The following is a 27,022-nucleotide window of genomic DNA, read 5'->3' as shown; positions in this document are numbered from 1 at the left end:
TGTAGCCTGTCTTCTCTCCTGTGAGCTGGTATTTCCCTGGTTCTATGCATGTCATGGCAAGAATACACAGAACTGTACAAAAAAGATCTTCACAACCCAGATAATCACAATGGTGTGATCACTGACCTAGAGCCAGACATCCTGGAATGTGAAGTCAAGTGGGCCTTAAAAAGCATCACTACAAACAAAGCTAGTGGAGGTGATGGAATTCCAGTTGAGCTATTCCAAATCCTGAAAGTTGATGCTGTGAAAGTGCTGCACTCAATATGCCAGCAAATTTGGAAAACTCAGCAGTGGCCACAGGACTGGAAAAGGTCAGTTTTCATTCCAATCCCAAAGGAAGGCAATGCCAAAGAATGCTCAAACCACCACACAATTGCACTCATCTCACACGCTAGTAAAGTAATGCTCAAAATTCTCCAAGCCAGGCTTCAGCAATATGTGAACCATGAACTTCCAGATGTTCAAGCTGGTTTTAGAAAAGGCAGAGGAACCAGATATCAAATTGCCAACATCCGCTGGATCATCGAAAAAGCAAGAGAGTTCCAGAAAAGCATCTATTTCTGCTTTATTGACTATGCCAAAGCCTTTGACTGTGTGGATCACAATCAACTGTGGAAAATTCTGAAAGAGATGGGAATACCAGACCACCTGACCTGCCTTTTGAGAAATCTGTATGCAGGTCAGGAAGCAACAGTTAGAACTGGACATGGAACAACAGACTGGTTCCAAATAGGAAAAGGAGTTCGTCAAGGCTGTATATTGTCACCCTGTTTATTTAACTTCTATGCAGAGTACATCATGAGAAACGCTGGACTGGAAGAAACACAAGTTGGAATCAAGATTGCCAGGAGAAATATCAATAATGTCAGATATGCAGATGACACCACCCTTATGGCAGAAAGTGAAGAGGAACTCAAAAGCCTCTTGATGAAAGTGAAGGTGGAGAGTGAAAAAGTTGGTTTAAAGCTCAACATTCAGAAAACGAAGATCATGGCATCCGGTCCCATCACTTCATGGCAAATAGATGGGGAAACAGTGGAAACAGTGTCAGACTTTATTTTTCTGGGCTCCAAAATCACTGCAGATGGTGACTGCAGCCATGAAATTAAAAGATGCTTACTCCTTGGAAGGAAAGTTATGCCCAACCTAGATAGCATATTCAAAAGCAGAGACATTACTTTGCCAACAAAGTTTCGTCTAGTCAAGGCTATGGTTTTTCCTGTGGTCATGTATGGATATGAGAGTTGGACTGTGAAGAAGGCCGAGCGCCGAAGAATTGATGCTTTTGAACTGTGGTGTTGGAGAAGACTCTTGAGAGTCCCTTGGACTACAAGGAGATCCAACCAGTTCATTCTGAAGGAGATCAGCCCTGGGATTTCTTTGGAAGGAATGATGCTAAAACTGAAGCTCCAGTACTTTGGCCATCTGATGTGAAGAGTTGACTCATTGGAAAAGACTCTGATGCTGGGAGGGATTGGGGGCAGGAGGAGAAGGGGACGACAGAGGATGAAATGGCTGGATGGCATCACTGACTCGATGGATGTGAGTCTCAGTGAACTCCGGGAGTTGGTGATGGACAGGGAGGCCTGGCGTGCTGCGATTCATGGGGTCACAAAGAGTTGGACACGACTGAGCGACTGATCTGATCTGATCTGATGCATGTCAGGTAATTTTGGATTGTATCCTGGAGTTAAAATACTGTGTTGGACTTACCTGGTGATGCAGTGGGTAAGAATCCGCCTGCCAGTGCAGGGCACATGGGTTTGATCCCTGGTCCAGCAAGATGCTACATGCCGCAGAGCAATTAAGCCCATGAGCCATTACTACTGAGCCTGCACGCTCCGGGACCCACAAGCTGCAAGGTCTGAAGCCTGAGCATCTGCAGCCTGTGCCTCGCAACAAGAGAAGCCCCTGCAGTGAGAAAACCACACACCATGACGAACAACAGCTCCTGTTCGCCCAAACCAGAGACCCTGAGCAGCAAACAGCCAGTGTCGCCACAAATAAATAAACTCAATTCACCAAACACAGCGCTGCCAGCCTCTGGCATCACTTAAATCCCACGCGAACGGGGCATCTCGGTTTAGCTGCACTGGCCTTGCCAGGGCCGGGTGGAGGCCTCAGCATCAGCCCCACCTGCAGAGGCTCCACCCTCCCTGGGCACCATCCCCGGCACCCGCCGGGCTGTGGGCCCCCCCTTAGCTGGGTTCCTGCAGGCAAGCGGCGCAGAGTCAGCCCCGTGTAGACACAGCTCAGTGCTGGGCCCACAAATTCATCAGCAACTCGGGGGTCACCCCCTCAGGCCCCTTCTCCACAGGCATTACCCCTTTGCCCCCCCTCCACTAGGCTCACCCCCTCTCCACGGGCATCACCCCCTTGCCCCCCTCCACTCGGATCACCCCCTCTCCACAGGGGTCACCCCCTCAGGGCCCCCTCCACTAGGCTCATGCCCTCTTCACAGGGGTCACCCCCTCAGGGCCCCCTCCACTAGGGTCACCCCCTCTCCATGGGTGTCACCCCCTCGGCCCCCTGTCCATGGCTCCCTGGCTTACTCCTCAGTTCTCCAGCCAGAAGCCTGCAGCTGACGCCCTGCTTGCTGGGGGCTTCCCCGGCTGCAGGACAGTAGAGCGCCCTGAACTCACAGGCGTCTGCAGGCCCTGCTGCCACAGGCCTGGCTGGAGGACAGGGAGAGGGAGGGGGGTACGGTGGCTGTCTCCCCATCTCTCTGGAACCCAAACTGGGCAGCTCCTCGTGCAGCCCTCCTGGTTTGCACCTGGAGCCCATCTCTGGGTTCTGGCTGCGCTGGGAGCAGTCTGGGGAGGCTGGGGGAGGGGGAGGAGGAACAGGAGCCTCACTGCTCGTGTGGCTGTGCTGGCCGCTGTTTCCTCACGGCTGCTCCGTGCAGCCGTGCAGCCCTGCAGCCAGGGCGGTGGGCGAGCTGGGGCAGAGGGGGCTTATGCCTCTTTCCAGAAACAGAACTCAACCTCCAGGCATCTAGAGCGCGTCTGCATGGTGCTCTTTGGGAAGACAGTTGATTTCTATTTCCTCCCTTCCGAGGGTCTGTCGTTTTGGAGTTGCCTCCAGGGATGAGCACGTGTTACGTCTGAAATCAGCTGGCTTCTGGGTGGAGGACAGTGGGGGTCCTACAGTGGAGCACGGCTCACCTTCAAGGAGAAAGCAGGGGACCTACCTGTGTCTCCTCCTCCAACAGTTAAGTTAAAGTAAAAATGATTATTTTTAAACAGTCTCTGGAATGGGTTTCTTGTTCAGATGGTGAGACTTGTTCCCCCGACACGCATCTCCCTAGCTGTCACCAGTGCAGGCAGGATCTGAAGGCCGCAGGAGGCAGAAGAACTCCAGTGACTTGTAAAACGACCCAGAGCTGCTTCCTCCTTCCAAACACACCCCACCAGCTGGCGGAAGAGGTGCGGAGCACCCTTACCACCTGTGTCCCAGGTGCCCTCAAGGTGCTGACCATACCCTGCCCTTGTCTGGCCTTGTGACTCTGACACCCATCTGCCTTGTTTCTGGGCTCCTCGCTGGCACGGCCCCTTCCAAGGTCCTAAGGAGGGGCCCTTGGCGAAGCCATCTAGAAAGTTCGCACACATATTCCAATGGCAATTGACTGAGCCTGCTGCCCCTTCCACCCTGACCCTGCCTGCGTTCTCCTTCCCCACGTCACGTGGCTCAAGAGAGGATCCAGCTGCCTGCACAAGGAGCAGGAGACACGCTGAGTTCGGGTTTAACGGGACACGTTTCAGTTTTCACACCGAGCTTATCATCAGCCATCACGCCACAGGCCTGGCTCCGGGAGCGTCGCTGCCGCCCAGGGTGCTTGGGCCCGGGGCTGGGGAACCAAGTGCAGGCCGGACCCCGTGGCAACACTAACAGCCCCAGCAGCACCAGGGGCAGGGGCAGGGGCCTGGGAAGGAGCAAGGCTGGTAGTGCAGGGGCCAGACACCGGAGAGTCACCCCCAGGCACGTGAAAAGGCAAGCAGAGCTCGGCACTCAGCGGCCAAAACCGCACTGCCCGCCATCAGAAAAAAGAATTTACACTGCAGCAGTATACTTATAAATACGCCATAGATTTGCAACTTTTTTGAATGGAATTCTGCAAAACAGAATTTATCAGGACTCCTGCTGTTCCAAAACACAATCTGTAGCTGTGCTAGAAACAGCAAGCGTGAAACCGTGTTTTATATCTTAACAGTCAACAATAAAGGTTTCTGATCAACCATGCTAGAGGGGTCGCTGCACTCATTCTACTCTCTGTCACACTAATTAAAAAGTGCATGGCCAAATGAAAAGTGGTACAGAGGTGTGTCGAGGGCTCAAGACAACACCCAACTCTCATCTGCTGCTGCTGCTGTTAACTTGCTCAGTTGTGTCCGATTCTTTGTGACCCCATGGACTGTAGCCCACCAGGCTCCTCTGTTCATGGAATTTTCCACGCAAAACTTCTGGAGTGGGTTGCCATTTCCTTCTCCAAGGGACCTTCCTGGCCCAGGGATTGAACCTGGGTCTCCTGCATGGCAGGCGGGTTCTTTACCACTGAGCCGCTGGGAAACAGAGGTGTGTCAGGCAATTAGCAAATACACTATTTTTCTGGATTGTTCTGACTGTTGTATTAATGGTCAGTTTTCTCAACTCTGTAACATATTTACTTTTTCTCATTCTAAATAAATATTTGTACTCCAAGTTAATTTTTATTTCTAACATCATGTTTCTTAAAGAGGCCTCCTCCCCCACACTGGGTAAATCTCAGGTCCCATAAAAACTGCCATCCACTCTGCCCCGATGAAACCTGACTCGTCCAAATGTTCAGCAAGCACCTTGCTTCTGAACAGAGCAAGTCCAAGTTCCTAAAAGCACAGGAGCCTCTGAGAGGAGAAACCCTCCCCCGGCCCCCCACCACCCCCCCGCCCCATCACAGCGGGGAAGACACAGGAGCCAGTCTCCTAAGTGCTGGTAAGAGCCCGGAGGAGTGAAGCCAGAAGCCAGAAGCCGCTAGGGATCTGGTGGGTGGAGAGGGAGGGAGGAGGCCTCAGTGAAAGGCGGGTGTCTGCGTCAGACCCCTCAGGAGTCTTGAGTGGTCGCCAGGCCTGCCCCTGGCTCAAAACCCTTGCCACACAAAACAAGGAATCCAGGCTCAGAAAGGTTAGTGACTTGCAATGCATGTGACCTCAGCCTTTCCCCACCCCCGACCTCAGGGTGTGCCATCCCCTCTTGGGCTTAAGGAACCCCACGTGCCGAGTGTGGGATGAGCCAGAAGGGGGGACGCCTGTGGAAGTGGCCCGGACCACACTTGGGGAGCACTGAGGAGGGGCCGCGGCTGGCCTTGCCGGGCGGCTCTCCAGCACAGAGTGGAGCTGGGCCCACGGGGCAACGGAGGGCCGGCTGGGCAGAGCAGTGCACACCGGCAGGGCCCTGAGGGTGCCCACGGCTGGGCGGTGGGGGTCCTCAGAGCCCACCTTGGAGGCCTGGGTGGGATTTCACCACCTGGTACTCTGCAGCTAGGAGAGATGGGTGAAGGCAGGCTCATCACCGCATCTGACAGCGTCAGCGGGCCTTTCTGCTCTTGGATTTTAAGACGACTGTAAACTGGAGAACAGTCCTGTGACCCTAAAATAAAACTACTTTCATCACTCCACCTTCTCCTCCGATCCTTGTCCACATCCTCGCATATTTTTAAATCAGTGTAATTGCTGTGTACAAACTGCTTCGCTTTTTTGGTTAAGATGTCTTTTTGAACGTATTTCCAGGGATCATAATGGTTCAAATTTTGCTGGGCGGGGAGGGTGAGAAGGGGATTGCCGGGGCGCGTCTGTGGGCTGCGGAGCGCTCCACCACTCTTACACGCAGTGTGTACTCAAGTTTGTTTTCAAAACCGGGATTCCAAAATCAAAACGTTTTATCACTTATTGCTAGCTGCTCTCCATAAAGATTAAACCAATTTACAGAATCACCAGAAATCCATCACATTCTGGCCTCTGTCATCTTAAGCTCTGTGGAGCCCTCACCTTTGACACCCTGTTGCCAAGGTGAAGCCTGGAGCTGACAAGTATGCTGCAGCCCAATGATGCTCCACACACAGGATCTCAGAGAGCAGGACGGGGCGCCCTCGGCTCCGCACTCAGCTTTACAGGGCTCTTCCCGCACAGAATGCCAAGCCGTGTGCAGGAAACTTGCGACCCACTGAGCAAAAGGGGAGGTGGCTGGCTTACAAGAGTGGGTTCAGGAAAAGCAGGAACAGACCTGAGAGGAAAAGCGGCAGGAACAGCCATCCGCTACCTTCTCAGGACAGCGGATGCACTGCTGCGCCGAGAGGCAAGGTGTTTGGAAAGGAGAGGAGGGGCCTGATGGATTTAAAAGCACATGCACAGAACTATCCGTGCCTTCATCTTTGCTTTGTCAATGCAGGGCACACGCCCTTCTCCCAAACAGGACAACTCTGCTTAAATACTGCCTCCTTTTCTCTGGACTGTGCGCTCAGACTGCTCTTCTACCAGATAACATGATGGCTAACACCAATTAAGCACTTAGTGGGTTCCAGGCATCTAGCTACTGACGCCTGATCCTCACAACAAGTCTATGAGGCAGGTAAACTGCAACCTTATTGATAAGGAACTCGAGGAGAGATATGTGAATGTATCATATAAACTCCCCTTTTGGGAAAGGAATTAGTATAGAAGGAAGCAGGAAGCCTACCAGGAGGGGAGGTCCAAGCAGGTAACGAGCCAGCAAACTTCTGCAGCTCTTGCAGCTTCGGGTCCAGATCCTCAGTGCTCACCGAGCTCGGCAACAAAGCGGGAGTCCCGCCCCAGGAGGCGGGTCCGGGCGTGGTCCAGCACCGGCCACCCACTCCGCTTCCAACTGGGGCCTGGGCCTGGCCACGTCATCTCTGCAGATTTTGAGACAACTTGACTGCAGTCATGAAATTAAGACGCTTACTCCTTAGAAAGAAAGCTATGACAAACCTAGACAGCATATTAAAAAGCAGAGACACTACTTTGCTGACAAAGGTCTGCAAAGTCAAAGCTATGGTTTTTCCAGTAGTCATCTATGGATGTGAGAGATGGACCATAAAGAAGGCTGAGCGCTGAAGAATTGATGCTTCAAACTGTGGTGTTGGAGAAGACTCTTGAGAGTCCCTTAGGCTGAAAGGAGATCAAACCAGTCAATCCTAAAGGAAATCAACCCTGAATATTCATTGGAAGGACTGATGCTGAAGCTCCAATACTTTGGCCACCTGATGCGAAGAACCGACTCATTGGAAAGACTGAGAGGAGAAGGGCGCGAGAGGAAGAGACAGTTGGATGACAACAGTCCCTCAATGGACATGAGTTTGAGCAAACTCCAGGAGACAGTGGAGGACAGCGGAGCCTGGTGTGCCATGGTCCATGGGGTTGCAAAGAGACATGACTTAGTCTTAGAGACTGAACAACAACAAAACAAAATACAAACACCAGGTGTGAAGTGCTTCCCAACCCTCAGAGAGTTAAGTCTCGTGGTGTAAGGAGCTCACAGAACTTTCAAAGAGCAGCCCATACAGATGAGCATTAGATCTGCCTGCAGGCCAAGGCCGCTCCAGGCCTGCCCAGCTGCCAGGTGCGCCGCCGCCCCTCCACACCACCAGCCCTCTGGCGCTGTGCCCGACGGCCATCAAGCTCTCCAGAGTGCTCGGCCCAAAGCTCCCGCACAGAAACAGCAAAGGCACAGGGAAAAGCCAGCCCGAGATGTAAATCTTTCCTTTCACTATGGGCTCAGGCTGTTTCCTTCAGTGCCCTCCTGGGAATTTCTGTTTTCACGGCAATTACGATTGACCAACATGTGGAAGGCCTCCGGAGGCCGTGGCCACCACGGTGGGTGTGGACCCCGGCCTGAGCGATCACTGGGCATGGCCGGGTCCCAGCTATCAGGGCGGCCTTTGGAAGGCCCTCATTGCCTGAGGAGCCCTTCCAGGTTTCCCGGAGAAAAAGCATTAACACCTAATACCAGCCTCAAGATCATTTAAGCAAAGGCCAAAAAGGGCATGGCCACAAGTCGCCCGAGCTTCCACTTGTGGTTCTGCCCAGGCCTCACGAGGGGCCCTCACGCCCACCCGGGGCCCCCCCCGCCCACCCCGGGGCCCCCACGCGGAGCCCTCACGCGCACCCAGAGCCCCCACGCGGGGCCCTCACGCCCACCCGGGGCCCTCCCCGCCCACCCCGGGGCCCCCACGCGGGGCCCTCCCCGCCCACCCCGGGGCCCCCACGCGGAGCCCTCACGCCCACCCGGGGCCCCCAGCGGGCAGGCTCCCCATACAGCGCCCTCCTCACACGCGGCCCGCCGCCTGAAGGCCTTCCCAGGCCGGGAGCAGACTCCTCTGGCCGCTCACTGTCCGCAGGCGCCCGCCCTGCCTCGGGCTTCGGTCCGCGGCCTCCGCCGCCCGCCCCCGAGGCGTAGCCTGGCCCCTGCTCGCCCGCTGCCGCGCGGCCCCGCACCCTCACCGGCTGCCCGGCCTGAGCTGTAGCCCGCAGCTGCCTCCGAGTCCGCGCCGGCTCCGCCCGCTCCCTACTGCCCGCGGGCCGCCCCCACGCCCCGCGCCCCTTCCCCGCCCCCCCGGGGTCCCGCCCTCGCCCCGCGGATGCGCCGCCGATTGGTCTGACGGCCCCTGGGGCGGGGCCTTCGCGGCCGCAGCCTGGAAGCGCGGCACAGAACTCTGATTGGTGGATTTGTAGGGCGAGAAGGCACGCGCAGAGTCGGATGTAATTCGGCCAGCTCGGCTCGCAGAGCCGCGGGCGGTTCTGGGCGGGGCGTCAGATCAGTGCTCGGGGCGTGGTTACGGCTCGGGGGGGACGGGGGGCGTCGGCTTGGGGGGCGGGGCGCGACTCCGGCCTAGATCCGTCTGCAGCCTCGTGCTGCCCTGGACCGTGGCCGCCTGCGTTTGTTACTAGATCCTCTTCTGGGGGTACCGGGGTCGGCCTAGGGGCGCCGAGGGCCAGGCGAAGGTGTGCTGCAGAGGAAACGGGCCGTGCTGGGAGCCCAGCGGCCCCCTAGCCTTCGTGGCTCCCCACCGGGGAATGGAAACGTGGCACCATCTCCGGAGCCCCCAGGGCCACGATTTGCAGGAGCACACGCCCCTTCTTCGAACAGTTGAGTGAGCTCCTATGCATTCTTGGACACCCGGCTCAACTTGCCCCCGTCCTGCCCCCGCCGCGGCCCCCGTGAGCAGGCCAGGAGCGCCCCCGCGCGGCTATCCAGGGAATAAGTCCCAAACCATCCTGGAGAATCCTGGTTGGTTGGCCTCCGGGCACATCTCACACGAGGAGGAGGAATATCTGCTTTCCGCTGGGCTGCCTCAGAAGGGCACTCTTGCCCCCGTCGTTCCCGCCGGGTTTTTTCTCTTACCTGTCCCCAGCGCAGAACCCCGCATGCGTCCCCCCCCCCCCCCCCGAGGCACAGAACCCTCGACAAGTGCACACTGCCAGGGAAACTACGTAGGGAGACCCTGGTCAGAGCGGCGGGGGGCCCAGTAGAGGCTGTGGAGAGTAAGCTGGAAGGAACACCCGAGGGAGGGACGGGCCTGGGGAAGGAAAGGGGCCCAGGCGGTCTTGGGTGGAGGGGCCAGGGGACTGGCTGCCACCCCCAGGTCAGGTTTCCAGCATTCCTCCTGATCAGTCAGTCGTTGTCCCTACTGTGAATGAGACCTTGCTTCTCTCACGTCTTCTACCAGGTGGGCAGACATCATCGAGCTCCCATTAGAGCTCTTTTTTATCAGTTCCCCTGTAAATTCTTTCTTCCCAGGCTTCGTGGCTCCCTCTTTCCAGACGGGATGGCCAGTACAGAGCTGTTATGTACTGATGTTCATGCAAATAATTCCTCCCCATTTCTTATACACAGGAAATGCAGAACTTTCTCTGAATCTTTCCAAGAAGATCTTACACCTTTACCTTGTAAAGAGCCAATAATGAGAACTACTCACTTAATATCTAAACAATAGTGCTTTATTGGTAAAACGTTAGTTTCAGTGGATACAAAATTGCTGTGTAAAATAAGTTTTCGAAATGCATTTTTATAGGTAAAGTTTTATCTCTTAGTAACTAAAGAGCAATTATCTATTAGCAAAAGTATTTAGATTGGGGCAGCAAAACAAAAGGGGATTTGGAAGTGTAGGCCCACCCACAGCCATGCAGCCGCTGGGTGGCAGCTGGCACTAAGCAGACTGCACTAGGCTTATTACGTCCACCGCTTTCGAGTACTGCCACCCCACCCCCTTTTAAAAAACAGCTTTTACTAGCATAATTGATAAATGCCAAAATGGAACACTTCTTGGTGAAAAGTGTACAAGGCACCGAAACCTACAGCTCTTGACCGCTTGCAATCAGGCAGCAGTTAGGGCGGTCGGGAGAACGCCGGGCGGCCTTCTGCCGGCACCTGGCTAACGCTGTCCTCTCCCTTCCTGCCTGGGTGGCCTCAGCCCTGGAGCTCAGCGCTTCTCCACGTCAGCCCCCCGCTGCTCCAGTGGGATGCGAACGCTGAGCCAGCGCACACTCCCTCCAGTCTCCTTCCACGTCTTACTTCTGGGGACCGATCAACCGCAGGGCAAGGACACCAGCCAGTGTGGCACCACGGAGGCACCGTCAGCCAGCCCCAGAGCAAGTCTGGAAGAGCCTTCACTCTCAAGCCACCTGTGCACAAGTCTGTGTGACATGTAAGGAAGGAAACCATGGCGGCTAAAAATGGACGGGACAGGCCACACACTGCTATCTGCCTGAAAACCATTGAGAGTGGGATCAGTCCAAGTGAAGCCAAACCAGAATTCCGCCGCGAACCGTGATGGCACTGCCCAGACAGATTTCCACACTGCAGTCACAGAAAACACGCCAAGTGCAGTATAAAAAGGCAGACTTCCGCACAGCTCAACTGTTAATTTCCCTTAAAAAGTTATGCTATAAATCTAGTTGAGTACAAACAGTTTACTGACTCTCGCCACATAGGTAAGAATCTTAGCTGTGACATGGAAACTGCAGCTCATGGGTTTTCGTGGCAAACTCTATAGAATGTGGTTTGTGCTAAGTTCTCTGCATAGTGGTTTAAAAAAAATGACCTCACAATTCAAAGACTTGTTTAAAAACTCACCCCTAACAGCCTGTTTGTAAAAAAGCTATTTAAGTATAAACATGTATCTAATTAGATGTCTTTTCATTTGGTAAACAGATAATGTGCAGATGAATTAACAGTATGGAGTTATAGCAGCAAAACTGGTTTTGGATGCTGTGGTCAAACAAAAGTAAGGCAGGGAAGCAGGTGTCATGGCTTGGTGAGAACGGCCTGGTACCCGGGCAGCTCGTCCTTCTGTGCTCATGTCTCTACTGCTCAGGAACGTTCTCGGAAATCCGAATGTTCTAGAAGTAAATCACGATTAGTCGGTTAGGCCAGTCAAATGGAATTCCACTATTAACTATACGTGCTGACTGGTCCCTGGGAATCAGTTCTATCGTTAGTGGTTACTTGGAAGTGGAAGAAGAAGGAAAATGGACAGTTCACCCCACAGAATATAAAGTATAACATAACAATGAAATGCAAAGGTTAAGGTACTTCATACAAAATAGCACATTGAAAGTTTTTAAAAAATTAAATTCTCAGGCACAGGTACTGTGAAATGTGGACAGGCACCCCTCCAACAGTCTTGAAAACACGCAGCTGTGTTACTCATCGGAATATTCATCTTGCAAAGTGTTTCCTGGAAAAACAAAACACAAGACGTTTATGTGGGAGTCCTGCCCTGCCCACCGCTCAGACCACGACCAGCAGGATTTTTCTGTGTAATAACAAAGGGCAAAGGTTGAGCAGACGGTGGGCCCCGAGGACCACAGTGTCTACTAAAGGCAAAACCTCACTTACAAAGTTCTTGGAAACCGGGATGAAAAGTATGCAGAAATGTACTGGTTTTATACCCAAAGTGGAATTCTCATAATTCCGTAAAGCTTCAGGAAGAGGAGCAGCAGAACAGAGAAGTGAGCCAACGGCCATGGCTCCCTCCCGCCCCAGGGGAGCCCTGGCGCTCCGAGGCCCCTCTCCCTCCCACCGCTTCCCAGCATGCGCAAACCTGCCGGGGCAGCACTGCCCCTGGCGTCAGAAGGTCCACCAGCTGACAAGGGCCAGCATCCTCACTGCTGAAGCGGGACCTCCACACTCACTCAAAAAGGCCCCCGGGACCTTCTGACATGAGGACCAAGGAGAAGCGTCACCCCTGACCCAGGTGGGCTCCCTGGACGCTCCCTCTAAAAGTGAGTGCTTGTACCTTCCTACCTACTTGTGTCTTTCTCTGCAGCGATTTCACAACTAAAACCTCTCCCAATTAGCCACCAAGGGCAAGGGCTTTATTTGGTGACCAGCGCCCCCAGCCTGGCCCCGCCCAGGTCAGCTGTGTGTCGTGGAGACCTCTGACAGGTGCCCAGCCTCAGGGCCCCTGGCCTTCTGTCTTACTGCTTCAGCAATGTGGCAACTCAGCCCGCAGCTGCTCACGTCATCACAGCATGTGAGTGACGCCTCTACAGTCCCAGGCCCCTAATCACACTGGAGACCCCATGCCCAGATCCCGGCTTCTCCCTAGAGCTGGGCAGGCGGGCGCTGTCTGGCCCCAGGCAGCTCCTCCGGGGAGCAGGCCGGCCTCCACCCTGACCCCATGTTCTCCTCCTCCTCTGGGCTCTGACTTTACCTTCCGCTCCCTCCGCTTGGAGCTAGTTAGCCACTGCCTGGACAGCTCTGAGCGTCCCCTGTCCAAGGGGCAGGGAGAGGGCACTGCGGGGAGGCAGCACAGCCCGGCCCGACCCCCGGACCCGCCGAGGACGAGCAGTCAGGGCGGAGCTGCGCCGAGGGGCCAGACCAGCAGTCTCCCTCGAGGGGAACACTCAGCCCACCTCTACTTCTGCTCTGCCTGAGCCATTCCAATTACATTAAGCTCCCTTTGGTTCTTTCCTCCACCATCCTACGTGTGATTGAGTTTGCTCCTCACCATGTCTTCTCATAAAACTTTTAAGATCAAGAGATTCCTGGCCAAGAAACAAGAGCAGAGTTGTCCCATTCCTCAACGGATTCGAGTGAAAACTGCTAATAAACTTGGGTGCACCTCCGAGAACAGACCCTGGAGGAGAGCCAAGCTGGGTCCGTTAGGGCCTCACACGGGAGCTGCACGCTGCACGCGGTCACGACACCCGACTCAGCAGTGAGAGCGTCACTGCCGCTCAGCAGCTCACGGGAGGCGGGTGCTTGGCTCCTGGAGCTTCCTGTTTTCTCACTAGCGGTCCACGCGGCTCAGCGAGAAACACGGGAAAGCTTTTATTGGAAAAAATTCTCTCTGTAAAGATACTTTGAGCCTTAATAAATTTCAAATTGTATGACCAACAAAAGCTACTTTAATATACAATTTTTCTTCTATTGTTGAGATACTAAATCTCTAAAGTAGGAGTCTGGAGAGTTTTCGGGGGTGAATCCACCCCACCAGGAAGGTGACAGACCCAGCTCCTCGGGGACAGAAGCTCTGCACTCGTTTCGGGCCTCACCCTGTAGGGCTCATCATCTGTGTACTGTATCTTACCCTCAATAAATGTGATCTAGGAAGTCGGACGTTTTCCTGTAGGGGTGTGGGTGGCGTGGGAACCTCTAACTTCTGCCAGTCCGTCAGAGTGCAGTTGACAACCTCAACTTGTGACTGGCATCTGAAGTGGGGGCAGACTGGTAACCAGTCTGGGACTGAGCCCCATGCTGCAGGGTCAGACGTGAGCTCCAGGTGGCAGGTGTGGGGACCTGCATGCATCTGGGAGCAGGAGTGAGGTGTCCCAAGTGGGAGGAGACACAGGAGGGAAGAGCGGCCTTCTTCCCTACACAGGAAGGACCAGCTCGGCTTCCCACTCCAGCTGCGGACCACGCTTCCAGGCTGAGAAGCTGAGAAAACACGGCCGCCCTTCACTAGACGGGGGTGGGAAGCTGCGGTCTCCCGGGAGCCACCCTCCCCTCGGGGGCCCGTGGCCGCTCCCCAGGCCAGGTCTTACCTCACACGTGGTGCCCATGGACCCCGCCGTCGCCGTCGCCGCCCTGCAGCTGCAGCTGCATCTGCGCCTGCATCCGCGCAATCATCTCCTGCATGCGGCGGAGCTGCGGACACGAGAGGGGCACGTGAGCCCGGGGCCCTCACGGGGCCGTGACTGCGGCTCCACAAGCTGGCTCTCGCCGACTCTGACCAGCCAGTGAAAGGACCAAGGTCTCAATAGGACACCCAGCGGACGGTAAGACAAGGCCGTTCAAATGAAAGATAAAATGACCAAGAAACGGAAGAAACAAGAAAGCAAAGACAGCGTGAGCGAGTCTGACCTAGAGAGGCGGGAAACAGCTGCTGCCCTGCCGTGGGGGCTGCCCTCGAGGGGCCCGAGGCCTGGGCACTCCAGCGGTGACCGTCCCCGAGGGGCCCGAGGCCCAGCCGCTCCCGCAGTGACCATCCCCGTCCCCTCACAAGTGCCCTGCGCCTCCACACCCGGCTGGCCTCCAGGACGGCAGTGGCCCCGTCACGGGCCCTCAGGGGACTCGGCAGACAGGCTCTGCAGGGAGTATGCTGCGCTAGAGACCGCGGTCCTCGCCTGCACCCTGCCTCCTAGAGCTTCGTGTTGGTTCAAACTCTGAATGCACTTCTCAGGGCAGCTTTCTCTAGTTTCATACCCTGTGTAAGTCATACATATTCCTTAAATTTTTCTTAATGACAGTGATCAACAATTTCTGTCGTTATATTTTCATTGTGTATATGAAAACTGCTGATTTTTAAACCTTATAAAAATCAGCCATGTCATTAAACTCTATTTCCAATTTTTCCCATTAACTTGCTATTGAAGATTAAAAACATTGTTACAATACTTTTCTATTTACCTCAGCTTCCTTCTCCAGCAGTATCTGGTCTTTATTCATGTCCTCATTTTCCACTTTCCTAAGAGTTGAAAGAAATTACAAGTATAATATTACGACAAATTACGGCTGGTCTTTTCTGATGAGAGATACCCAAAGTAGTAAAATTTCACTTTACAACTTCTCAGAAATACAATTTCTGAAAAAAATCTATTGGAAATCATATAAACTTACTATTTTTCGGACTAACAACATGAATGAATAAGAAAATAAAAAATGATCAAAAAGAAAACACAAAATGGCAAATTCAAGACATTTTTCTTACTCTAAGCTGGGGGGGGTGGGTGGTCGTAACACTTCCAACTTTACTCAAAAAATAGCAGATTTTATCTGAAGAGTAGGTTTCTAAGGTAAGTTCTGAACAAAGACTACAGCCATCGTACTGTAAAGGGAACACGTCGTAAATGTCCAGGCAGAGAAGCGGGCGTGGAGGCCTCTGAGCCCGCAGACGCAGCTCCGCATGGCTGCTGCATGGCACCACGGCCTGACGGTCCATGGACAGCATGGTCTTGCTGCCTCTAAATCCCTTCTTAACGTCTGGTCCCCAATTAACAACACCTAAAGTAATCTCCAAAGTGCACCTTATAGGTGGGTACAAAAGACCTTGTATCGAAAAAGGACTCAACACAAGTCTGCGGCCTTTCTACTACAACTGTTCTTGATATAAACTATTAGAAACGCCTTTCAACAGGCAAAATGCATCAAAAACACACCCAGCCCCACGAGCGATTAAACTAGCAATAAGTATGTGGAGATAGCTCTAGGCAGGACACCGAACGCTGATGCTGGCGGCCAGCTGAGCTGGGCACAGGAGCAGAGGGGACGGCACGGCTTGGGCAATGACCTGCCGCCTCTCTTGAGCCTCTCGGACCGGAAGTTCTCATAGTGCAGGTCCTGGGTCACCTCCTGGAGATCCTGCATGTGAGTGCTGCAAGACAAGAGACGCACCGGGGTTGGGCGACATGCACCTGCCACTCGCGGGGGGACACCTGGTCATGCACACACAGCACACACCAGGAACGAGACCCGGGGCACCTCCCACAGGAGACCACCGCCCATGGTCAGAGGAAGAGCCACCAGGAGAGCCACCAAGGTGAGCGCCGCCTAAATCAGAACACGCTCCTCTGAAGGGACTTATGAGAACACGCAGTTCAGACATTCATGACTCCGCAAGCTTAACCTTTATACCAGAGGGAGCCCGTCACTGTCACCCGTGGAGAAAACCATCAGGGTGTCCGAGCCTGAGGAGGAGCACAAGCCCCAGCGGGAGCTTGTGCAGTCTGCCGCAGTCAGAAACGGGAGGGCCTCCGCACTGAGCTGGACCGCCCGCTGCAGGGGTGCAGGGAAGCCCCGCTTGGAAGCCCCGCTTTCCAGGCCGGGCACCACCACAGGGAACAGACGGTACTTACATGAGCATCGTCCTCAGCTTCAGAAAGTCGTTGTGCTCCGGGTTCTCCACCTCCACGACGCCCCAAGGGTAGAGGCGGCCTCTGACCTTCTTGCCTTTGGCTTCAATCAGCTGATTGGATCCAACCACAGAGAAAGGGATGCTGGCCTAGAAGGAGACACACGGGGTAGACTGGCTCTACACGGGGAACCCCAACTTTCACTGCAAACACAGGCACATGAGCAGAAAATGCGCACAGTGCCGCTGACCGCAGGGCTCACTGCAAAAGCGTAGGCACACATCCCACTCGCAGGTGGCGGCAGGAGGCAGCTGGGCCAAAACGCGCCGGAAGCAACAGCACCAGCGTAACTGCACCTGCCCGGGCAACCGCAGAGGCCAAGCCTCTAGACGGCTGGCCTCACCAGCTCTTTCCAAGTTAAATGCACCGACTGCAGGAAGCGGGGCTTCCCAGGTGGCACCAGCAGTAAAGAATCTGCCCGTCAATGCAGCAGACCCGGGTTCAACCCCGGGGTCGGGAAGATCCCCTGCAGGAGGAAGCGGCCACCCACTCCAGTATCTTGTCTGGGAAATCCCAAGGACAGAGGAGTCTGGTGGGCTACAGTCCAAGGGGTCACAAAAGAGTTGGACCCAACTTAGTGACTAAATAGCAACAGCCACATGAAAGGAAGAGTGACTGGCCCTGTGCATCTGCAGGCACAGCACCCACCTTGAGAAGTCTAGTCTGCTCTTTAAAATCTTCATCTTCGTCGGACTCTGCGTCAGGTAAATGATAGATTTTGATGTTATGTTCCTCAATTTCATCCAGAATCTGAAAGAATGACCACACCAGGACCAACTGTAGCAAACTGCATGCTGACTGTTTCAGCAAGTGTGACCCGTCATATTAGAAACACGCCAGAACTATCCAAGTGTCAATAAGGAATCCTACTGATTAAAACCATTTTCAAATGATCTTACAAACCACTCAAAAGGCTGGCGTGCACTCCAAGGGGTCCTCCAGCCAGAATAACAACAGGAATGCACCCCCCCGGCCCTGCTGAGGCCACGGACCAATGGCCGTCCCCGAGCAGCCGCAGAGGGCACTGCACGCAAACAGCCCAGCAAGGGGCCGCTCGGCAGGGCCAGGAGGGGCCAGGGGGACACCTGCCAGTGGCCGGAGGGCAACAAGGAATCCAGGAGGGCTGGGAGGCAGGGCCGAGCGTGACTGGGGCTGACAAGTGGACAGCTCCCCAATTCAGGAAGGGATCGAGGGTCTCAATTTCATCTAACAGGCCAAAAGTGCTGAACCAAGTGGCAGAGTTGCCTAGAGGGAAAAAAACTGGGCTGGAGTGGAAGCTAGCATGCATTCACCCGTCAGTCTACCAGAAACCCAGCCCCCAAGCCCCTACACGTGCTGGGCACTCCGCCAGGTCTGGGGCAGGCTGGCCCTCTGCTTACCCTCACGCTAGAATCTGGGCCCTCAACGGAAGAGAAAAGACAGGCCAAGGCAGCAGGAAGCAGCTCTGCTTCAAACCTGCTCCCAAACTTGCTCCTCCTTAATGTGACTAGGGCCTCGCGTGGTCAAAGATCTCGGATGAACTCACTGTCCACACTACGTCATGATCTAAGAAAAGGCCCTCCCTGCATCCTGGTCCTGGCAAGCTGACCTTGGTCTACTCAGGACTGCTCACTCCCTCCCTGCTGAGATGGAGAAGCTGAGCAGGGAGCAGGAAGCAGGAAGCTGCTCTGTCCCCTGCCCCACAAGACAAGGCTTACACTGGGGACAAGGACAGAGCAAAGTTAGTAACTAGGCCACCCAGAATTGGAAGAGAGGAGTAAGAAAGTGACAGATCAACTCTAATCGCGCGTGCTCAGTCTGGGTGACGACAAGAACCAAGGGATCATTCTGAGATGGAGGGAGGGGCGGACAGAGGTCTGGGGACAGACGTTCTTAGATGAGGAAAGGAGCGTGTGGACAGGCACAGGAGAGAAGCCAGATAAGAGGAAAGGCCCAAAATTTCATTTCATTTCAGACTCTGAGATCAAGAACTATGAACTCTGTACACGTAATCAGAGACTGATATAGAGCATTCTAACCCTGACAGCTCTCTCCACTGCATGTCTGAAATGTACCCTCTATTAAGGTGAAGTCCCCGTAAGTATGAGCTGCTCAACTGTTTCCTGTCAGGGAGAAAAGTGCCCAAGTTCTCAGGTGCTCTTCCAAGGGCCTGCATGTTTTCTAAAAAACTGGCAGCATTTACGACAATAAAGGAGAAGGCTGACAGAAGACATCAGGAGAAACACAAAACCACAAAGGTCACAGCAGGTGAAATCTTTTACACCATGGTAATCAGCGTCTAAAAATACAGCAGTATCCATGAGTCGGTAAAAACGCAGTCGAGCAGCAAGGCTCTAAAACCCGGAAAAACGCAGCAACGGGGTTCAAGTGCCTGGAAGAGACTCGGACCAGCGACCGGGCGAAGGCAGCCTGAGACGGGACGCCGTCCCCTACGCCTCAGAAGACGGCTACCCTAAACACGGCAAAGGTCCAGAGCTGGCCCGGGGTGGGGGGAGGCCCACACCCAGGCTCCAGAGAGGCAGACAGTTACCAACTCGTTTGAGGAAAACACAGGCTCTTTCAAAGTACGGTACACATCGACTTCCTCCTAAGCTTACACGACGGTGAGACACAGACACGCGCTGATGCTGGCAGCTCCAGCACGAGGGAGGCCTGCTCGGAGGCCCCTCCCCTCCCCTCCCAGGCCCGCCCCCCGGGAGCCCAGCACGCACCCTTTTCTTCAGGCGCTCCCGCTCCTTCAGGGTGAGCGTGTCGGCTTTCGCGATGACAGGCACGATATTCACCTTGTTGTGGATCGCCTTCATGAACGCAACATCCAGTGGCTTCAGTCTAAACATCGTGTTTAAGGGAAGAATTTTTGCTCAGAATCATTTCAGTTCTCACAGCGAAGCATGCAGATGTGGGGGACTGTAAGGCCGCAGGCGCAGCGGCCGCCCTCGCCCGCGTACCGGCCCGGGGCGCAGGCGCTCACCCGTGCCCGAAGGGGGAGATGAAGTAGAAGCAGCAGTGCACCCTGTTGTCGATGATGTGCCGCCTGTTCAGGCCGCTCTCGTCGTGCAGGTACCGCTCAAACTGCTCGTCGATGTAGCAGATGATGGTTTTAAAGCTGAGAGACACAAATACCAACCATCACGGGATACAAGAGGCAGCACCCCTGACTACAAAGACAAACAGGTTTCTCTAGCCCCCGCCCCTCTAGCAGATGGGATTTAATAACCCAACTGCAGGATGGAAACGGAAAACCGACTCCTAGGTTTGGCAACATGGTGGCTTTTGGAAACTGTGCCGAGAATCATTTCCTCTAAGTATTGAAGGTCGAAAGCCCGGATGCAATAGGTTACAAAGAGCCTGAGCTGACTGACAGGAGAGAGACAGGAGCGGGGGCGGGGAGCGGAGCAGGACTCCCACAGGTGAGCTGCCGCGGTGGCTGCAAGAGGGAGCCCAGGAGAAGGAGAAAGACAAGGGAAGCCCTCTGCCCCTCCACCCTCTCCCTGTGAGTGCTGGAAAGCTGCTGCCTTGGGTTTGTGGGTTTAGAACCCAGAAAGGCTGTACAGTGAAGTGGTGCTCTCTCCAGGGGGCACGGCCCAGACTGCACTCACAGTCCACCTCCTCACTTCCTCACTGTGCAAAGTCGCCAATAAGCAGCCAACGACAGACACTCGGTCTGGAGCAAGTCTCTTCAGAGACCTCATCTTCTTGAATACGCAAAGGAGGAAGACTACTGTGGTATCTTGTTCACTAGCCACGGTCCAAATCAAGGTGCTTTATTTATGTTAGCATTTGCTGTTTCGTTGGCTTTGTGATATCAGATCTCACTAGAGTGCTCTTAAAATACTCATTCCTTGTGAAATTCCTCATTAAAAACACTATAGTGAGAATGATTTAAATTGTCTTATCATTCTGTCACACACAGCTACCCCAGACCCAGCAATCATGAGTGACCATGACGGACTGAAACACACAGAGACACACTTGGCAGGGGCACAGCCTCGTCACTGAGGGCCCTGGGGACGTACCAGTCCCTGCAGTTGATGGCGTCCCCATAGCCCGGGGTGTCCACCACCGTCAGACGCAGCTTCACCCCGCGCTCTTCAATCTCAACAGTGGAAGCCTCAATCTGGACAGTTCTTTCAATTTTCTCTAAAACAGAAGCAACCTTGTTACTTTCTTCCTATTAAACAAGTGACTCAGAAGGAGCTATTTCTCTTTAAGGACAGTTCTCAGAAGTAACATGAAAATTGTGTAAAAATGATCCCAGGGTCAGCAAGAGAAACATTGTAGCTGAGATTAAAGGGCTGTTGCCAGGTAAAAAAATGTCAATATTGAAAATTGCAACTTCTCTTCCTGGGACAGGAAGAACAATGAATGAATCATTTAAAGACTATCCAGGGACTGCAGCCCTATTGTGGGGGCCTAGACATTACTTTGCCAACAAAGGTTTGTCTAATCAAGGCCATGGTTTTTCCTGTGGTCATGTATGGATGTGAGAGTTGGACTGTGAAGAAGGCTGAGCGCCAAAGAACTGATGCTTTTGAACTGTGGTGTTGGAGAAGACTCTTGAGAGTCCCTTGGACTGCAAGGAGATCCAACCAGTCCATTCTGAAGGACATCAGCCCTGGGTATTCTTTGGAAGGAATGATGCTAAAGCTGAAACTCCAGTACTTTGGCCACCTCCTGCGAAGAGTTGACTCATTGGAAAAGACTCTGATGCTGGGAGGGATTGGGGGCAGGAGGAGAAGGGGATGACAGAGGATGAGATGGCTGGATGGCATCACCGACTTGATGGACATGAGTCTGAGTGAACTCCTCGAGCTGGTGATGGATAGGGAGGCCTGGCGTGCTGCGATTCATGGGGTCACAAAGAGTTGGACACGACTGAGCGACTGAACTGATTGACTGAGGGCCCAGGCTGATGGATCACAGCCCACTCAGCGGCCTCATGAAGCCCAGTGGTCAGTGCTGGACACACACACCCAAGGGAAAGGGGTCAGATGATACCTATGCCCACAGTAACTTTCTCCGTATGCAGGTTTTTTTCATGAGCAAACATTTTCACTTGATCCTCATCAAACATATAATATAGGCAGGAACTATTACACCCTGTAGCCAAGGAAATCAAGCATGGGGAAGACGGGCCACGGGCCATCCAAGCACGCCAGGTGCGCACCCCTTTCCCTGCACGACAGCTGTGTCCTGTGTCCAGAGTCACACAAAACAAACAGCTTGGCTAAGGCACAAGATCCTGACTGCGCGCTGCAGTCCCGGCCACACTGAGCTGTCACCGCAGCGCGGGAACTTCGTACCTGCGGCTCCAGGGATGACTCTTTCTGGGTAGAGGTCGGTCAGGAAGAGGCTGTTGATGAGCGTCGATTTTCCGAGCCCCGATTCACCTTGAAATGAAAAGGAGTGTGATGTCATGGCGTTACCTGCACAACACAGTCAAGCCTGCTGAGTGCTGACGAGAGGCCTGGCCCTGGACTAAGCACCTCACAAGCATCCTTCTCTGCATCCCATGTGACCACAATGGATTTGGCACAACCCCCCTGGTCCCACTGATGGGAACAGGGGCTCTGAGGTCACTAGCCTGCATGCTCGGGCTGCTGTCCAGAGCAAGGCCTCAGCTGGAATCCAGAGAAATCTGGAGAAATCATAAGACCATAATTCGATATGTGGTGGTTTAGTCGCTAAGTTGTGTCCGAGCCCTGTAACCCTCACAGACTGTAGTCTTCCAGGCTCCTCTGTCCGTAGGATTTTCCAGACAAGAATACTGGAGTGGGTTGCCATTTCCATTTCCAGAGGATCTTCCCGATGCAGGAATCTAACCAGAGTCTCCTGCATTGCAGGCAGATTCTTTACTGACTGAGCTACGAGGGAAACCCAACTCCATCTGACCTCTTGCCAAATGTGTGGAATGGACTTGAGGTGGCTCCTTATTTTTTGATAAACAGAATGCACCATAGATTTTTAGGTATGGGCTCTGCTAACCTTTAGACTTACCACATTTCAGAAAGCTGAACAGACACAACATTGTCAAAGGCACCCAGCTTCCCGAGCTGTGGGGGCGGGGCGGGGATGCAGGGACACCCAAGACTCCCGTCACGTGACTGGTCGTGACCGGCCGGCCAGCAAGGCGGGAGCAGGCCCCCTCCCCCTTCACGTTTCCCTCACAGCCCCACACCCCCCCACTGGCGGCCTCCACAGGCAGGGCACACCCCATGGCAGGCAGCACATGTTCCCTCAAGCAGTTAGTGAGTTAGAAACTGCTCTTCAATACTATAAAGTAGCCTCCAATTAAAATAAATAAATTTAATAAAAAAAACATTAAAAAAATTCCTCTTCAACCACTAACTACGTATTCTGAATATTTGAAACTTCAAAGAAGATGCAGAGTACCAAAACACTGAAATGTATGTTCCAAGGAAGAACAGACAGACGCCATCACTTTGCTGGAGGTCGTCATCTAAGGCCTGCTTGCGCATGTGCTGGTCTGACTGCCCCTGGGCACCTCAGCTCCACCCCCTTTCTGTTATGTCCTGCACAGTCAGGGAAGGAGCACACATCTGACTTGAAAATTACCTCTGGGAATATCAAGAACAAAAAACTGAATCTGAAATTGGCAGACACGTAATTCGGACTGTACTTTAACTAGACTGCAGTTTTCATAGATGGGAAGTAGCATTAAAGGGGCAAAACCAGAATCACATATTGAACCTTTCCCAATATGAGAGTGAGAATATGACTAACACATGCTCTCGCGGTAAGCTGCCCTTTTAATAATAAGTGTCCAGCGGCGCCCGTCCACTACAGGTGCAGAGGCCTTGGCCAGTATGCGCCAAGCCCTCTCCAAGCGCCTGCACAGGCGCAGGTGGGGAAACAAGGGCGAGTCCCTGGCCCCGTGTGGCTCTGCAGTCCAGCAGGGGAGGTGATGGACAAACAAAGCCACCCTGTTACCAACTGAGTGGCGACGGCTCTGAGTGATCCAGCTGAAAGGGAACGCAGGCCAGAAGAGAACGCAGCAAAGGCGTCTGAGCGGAGACGGCCGATTCTAAGTCATGAGTCTCAGCTTTTAGGGTGTAAGTTACTGTTTCACTTGGAATCGCTTTTGGGTGACATGCACAACCTGCTCATTAGCTCAGCAGACAAGGCCGCCCGGGGCTGATTTCTGAGCACACCCAGCCCTGCTCTGCTCTGCGTTCACTAGCATCTCCACCTCCGCTGAGAGCTTCCCTAACAGGTACCTGGCGATGGGCAGACCAAACACACACATGAGGCGTGGGCCAGCGTGAATCCACTGCCACCTACACACCTGAACGCAAAGCACAGGACGCACTGCGCTGTCCGGCTTGCGCACAGCACACACTCGGCTCCGGAGGCTGCTTGTTGCCACCACCTCTACTCGCAGCCCATTTCTCTGCACTGTCGAGCAATGTTCCACGGGCGGATACAACCCACGTGGTGCTGGACAGACGCCTGCGTGTGTCCAGAGAAGCGGACACAAGCATTCACCCAGTCTGCAATGTGCCATCAGTCCTCTCGGGCACACACCTGGGAGCACGCGGCTGTGAGGAAAGCCCACGCTTGAGCACGGCACCTGCAGCGAGGCGGCTCCAGCTGCTCTGCCGCCCGCCCAGCGCAGCAGCCGTCTGGTGGGCGCGCGGTACCAGCCGGTTGTGGTTTTAGGGGCACTTTCCTGAGGACCTGAGAAGACGACACCCTCGTGTGTTTGCTGGCCATCTGCTTATTCCCCGTGAAGCTTCTGCTCACATCTTTTGACTCTTTGCAACTGGGCCACTTGTCTTCCTTCTTACTGAGCCTGCGGAAGTCTTTTATATTCCAGATACGAGTCCTGTGTCACATATGCTACCAGCGCTTTCTCGGTCCATGGCCCACTTTCTTATCCGTGCCCTTTGAGGAAAGCAAATTTTGAATGAAGCACAATGTATCATCTCCTTTTGTGATCTGTGTTCCTCATGTCCTAAGCAATCTGCTACTCCAAAGTCATAAACCTTTTTAAAGCTGTTTTCTTTAGACTTTGTTTTTAGACTTGTTTTCTTCTAGACTTTTCATAGCTTTCCAACTAGGTCAACAACTCGTTTTGAGTGGACAGGTGATGTTCAGTATGAAGGAGAGGTTGGAGTTCATTACCTCCCAATCATGCAGCCGTTGCAGCACTATTTGTGAAAAAGACTAACCTGTCCCCACGCCAAGTGACCTCGGCGCTGTGTCCACCGGGAGCTGAGCACCTGCGCCTGCCCCGCACACTGTGCGGATGCTGCTGGAAACCGGACGGTCTCTGTCATGCTCCGGGCCCTCTCATTTACAATTGCATTTCAGAGTGAAATGGCTAATTCCTGTTGTCAAAAGTTGCTGCAAATTTGGCTGGGACTGTACTGACTACGGATCCATCTGGGGAGGGTGGACACCCGCAGAGCCCAGCGCAGCAGGGCAGGGCTGAGGGTCCACAGCTCCTCGGCCTCGCCGGTTCCTCGCAGCAGCGCTTCCACACTGCCAGTGTAGGTCTTCACAGGCTGTTAGATCCTCCCTGAGCAGCGTGCTGGAGAAGGAAGTGGCACCCCACGCCAGTGTCCTCGCCTGGAGAGTCCCAGGGACGGGGGAGCCTGGTGGGCTGCTGTCTATGGGGTCGCACAGGTTGGACACAACTGAAGCGACTTAACAGCAGCACCATGTACCTCTTATGTTACTGTAAATGGTACTGTCTTTTAAAAATATTTTTTTAATGTAATTATCTTTGATATTATATTTTAAAGTTTGTTTTTAAACTACTTGTTGGTAACATACAGAAATAAAGCTGATTTTTGTACACTCACTGGGAACCTGCAACCTTGCTGAACTATTTTGATCTAATAGCTATGTAGTTTTCTTATGATTTTAATATACACAAATACGTCATTTGTAATTAAGGAGAGTTTACTTCCTTCTCTCAGTTTTTTATCAGTAAGAGTGCTGCTAACTACAGGTATTTCCCCTTCAGAACCAGTGACTGCTTTCCCATGTTAAACCACGCATTCCCACAATAAAACCCCCTTTGTTTAGGAAGTACAGTCAGTCTTGCTATATGACATTTGCTTTGAAACTGACAATCTGTTCCAACACAACGGATATATTAGGGAACAATTTCCACATAATACAAACCTCACAATTTCTTACAGGTGATGAGAAACCAAGTCCAGCCAGCAGAACCAGCCCGACGAGCACTCCCATGGCCCCCAGCCCAGCCGCCCACCACAGGCCACGGCCAGCCGCTTCCCGGGCCTCAGGCAGCACCACTCCTCACAGCAACACTCGAGCTGCACCCGGCCGAGGCCCACTTTCCCACCTCGGGCTCAGGCGCTCGTCTGGTGTGGTACTTTTGATGTCTTAGCCAGTTCACGTGTAAACGCAGGTGGTTTTCGCTATTGTTCTAATGTGCGGTAGAGGAAGGCTCTGAGTGGGCCCGCTTCCCCACGAGCTGCATGGCTGCACAGCGTGACGACTGCTGAAGAACACGCATGCGCTGCATCGCACTGGAGCTGAGTGCTGTGAGCCTTCCGTACCGCAGGACCTGCGGCCACCTTAGTCGACTGCTGAGGAACACGCATGTGCTGCATCGCACTGGAGCTGAGTGCTGTGAGCCTTCCGCACCGCAGGACCTGCGGCCGCCTTGGTGAGCCGTCAGGTCTGTGCTCCTGAGGGAGTCAGTCCACTTCTCCGGTCATCTGTGACAGGGCAGCGCTGGCCTGATACTCACCACAAGAGCGTCTCTGCTGAACGTTCCATGTGCATTCAAAGAATGTCTACCCTGCAGCTGTTCAGCATTCCTGGCAGCTGCGCCACAGTTTGATGGTACAATTTAAACATTCTACACGACCGACTTTCTATTTGCTTCCTCAGTTACTGTCAGGAGTGTTGGAAACTCTTGTTTGTATCTGTCTCGTCAGATCCTGCATCAGGCTTATTTAAGATGGTGCCGTTTTGAACAGACCCCTTACTCGTTAGGATATGACGTTCCTCACGTCTGGGATTACTCGGGGGCAGACTTAGAGTCTGCTTTGTCCAAAAGGAAGGCAGGCACCTCAGCTTTCTTGCGATTGGGGCGTGCGTGGAAAGGCCCCGTTCCTTTATGTCTCGCTCCTTTCTGCACAGAAGGGCCTTCCCGGGGCCGTGGGACTCCGCCCACGGCCCCGCCTCTCACTCGGCGTCCAGGTGCACACGCCGCCGGGGCTGCGCTCACACCCCTGGACGCCGTCCTGCTTCGTCTCATCTAGCGTTCATCCTTCTCCACTCTCTTTTGGACTAAATACTTGTTTACATTCTGTTTTAACAAACCTACTGGCTGCCAGCCAGATCTTCATTTTTCCAGTGGCTGCTCCGACGTTCACAGCACGCACGGTTGACTCAGCGTCTCCCTTTTGAGCACTTTCTGTCACCTCACCCATCGTGGAAGCTCACAGGCGCACGCGTTTATCCACTCCCTGCCCGCTGTGTGATCCTGCTCATCTGACCCGTGCACATTTCACACTATTGATTATCTCTGAAAGAAACAAAAAGCACATAGTCTTCTACTTACCAACCCCACCTGTCATGCCCAGCGCTCCCCTTCCTCCGCCAACCGGAAA

At 53.8% G+C, this 27,022-nt stretch overlaps 2 protein-coding genes across 3 annotated transcripts in view; both read right to left on the bottom strand.

Moving 5' to 3' along the window:
- The window catches only part of FARP2 (FERM, ARH/RhoGEF and pleckstrin domain protein 2), a 99,002-nt gene extending 90,424 nt beyond the window's left edge, over nucleotides 1–8,578 (bottom strand). For both annotated transcript variants that reach the window (XM_055586646.1, XM_055586645.1), the window contains exon 1: nucleotides 8,493–8,578. The gene's annotated coding sequence lies outside the window, so the exon portion shown is untranslated. The remainder of the gene's footprint in view (nucleotides 1–8,492) is intronic.
- A 1,389-nt stretch (nucleotides 8,579–9,967) lies between these two features.
- Nucleotides 9,968–27,022, bottom strand: part of SEPTIN2 (septin 2) — a 28,111-nt gene continuing 11,056 nt past the window's right edge. The window contains exons 4-13 of the mRNA XM_055586644.1: nucleotides 21,710–21,796; nucleotides 20,423–20,546; nucleotides 19,378–19,512; nucleotides 19,118–19,235; nucleotides 17,055–17,156; nucleotides 16,350–16,495; nucleotides 15,785–15,868; nucleotides 14,905–14,962; nucleotides 14,040–14,142; nucleotides 9,968–11,728 (exon numbers count right to left, since the gene is read on the bottom strand). Of these exons, the coding sequence (XP_055442619.1) occupies nucleotides 14,041–14,142; nucleotides 14,905–14,962; nucleotides 15,785–15,868; nucleotides 16,350–16,495; nucleotides 17,055–17,156; nucleotides 19,118–19,235; nucleotides 19,378–19,512; nucleotides 20,423–20,546; nucleotides 21,710–21,796 (956 nt within the window). The 3' untranslated portion in view covers nucleotides 9,968–11,728; nucleotide 14,040. The remainder of the gene's footprint in view (nucleotides 11,729–14,039; nucleotides 14,143–14,904; nucleotides 14,963–15,784; nucleotides 15,869–16,349; nucleotides 16,496–17,054; nucleotides 17,157–19,117; nucleotides 19,236–19,377; nucleotides 19,513–20,422; nucleotides 20,547–21,709; nucleotides 21,797–27,022) is intronic.

This window comes from Bubalus kerabau, chromosome 6, assembly GCF_029407905.1.
Source record: "Bubalus kerabau isolate K-KA32 ecotype Philippines breed swamp buffalo chromosome 6, PCC_UOA_SB_1v2, whole genome shotgun sequence".
NCBI classification, from domain to species: Eukaryota; Metazoa; Chordata; class Mammalia; order Artiodactyla; family Bovidae; genus Bubalus; species Bubalus kerabau.
The sequence above is the reverse complement of the archived record's forward strand: the minus strand, read 5'-3'. Positions and strand labels throughout refer to the sequence as shown.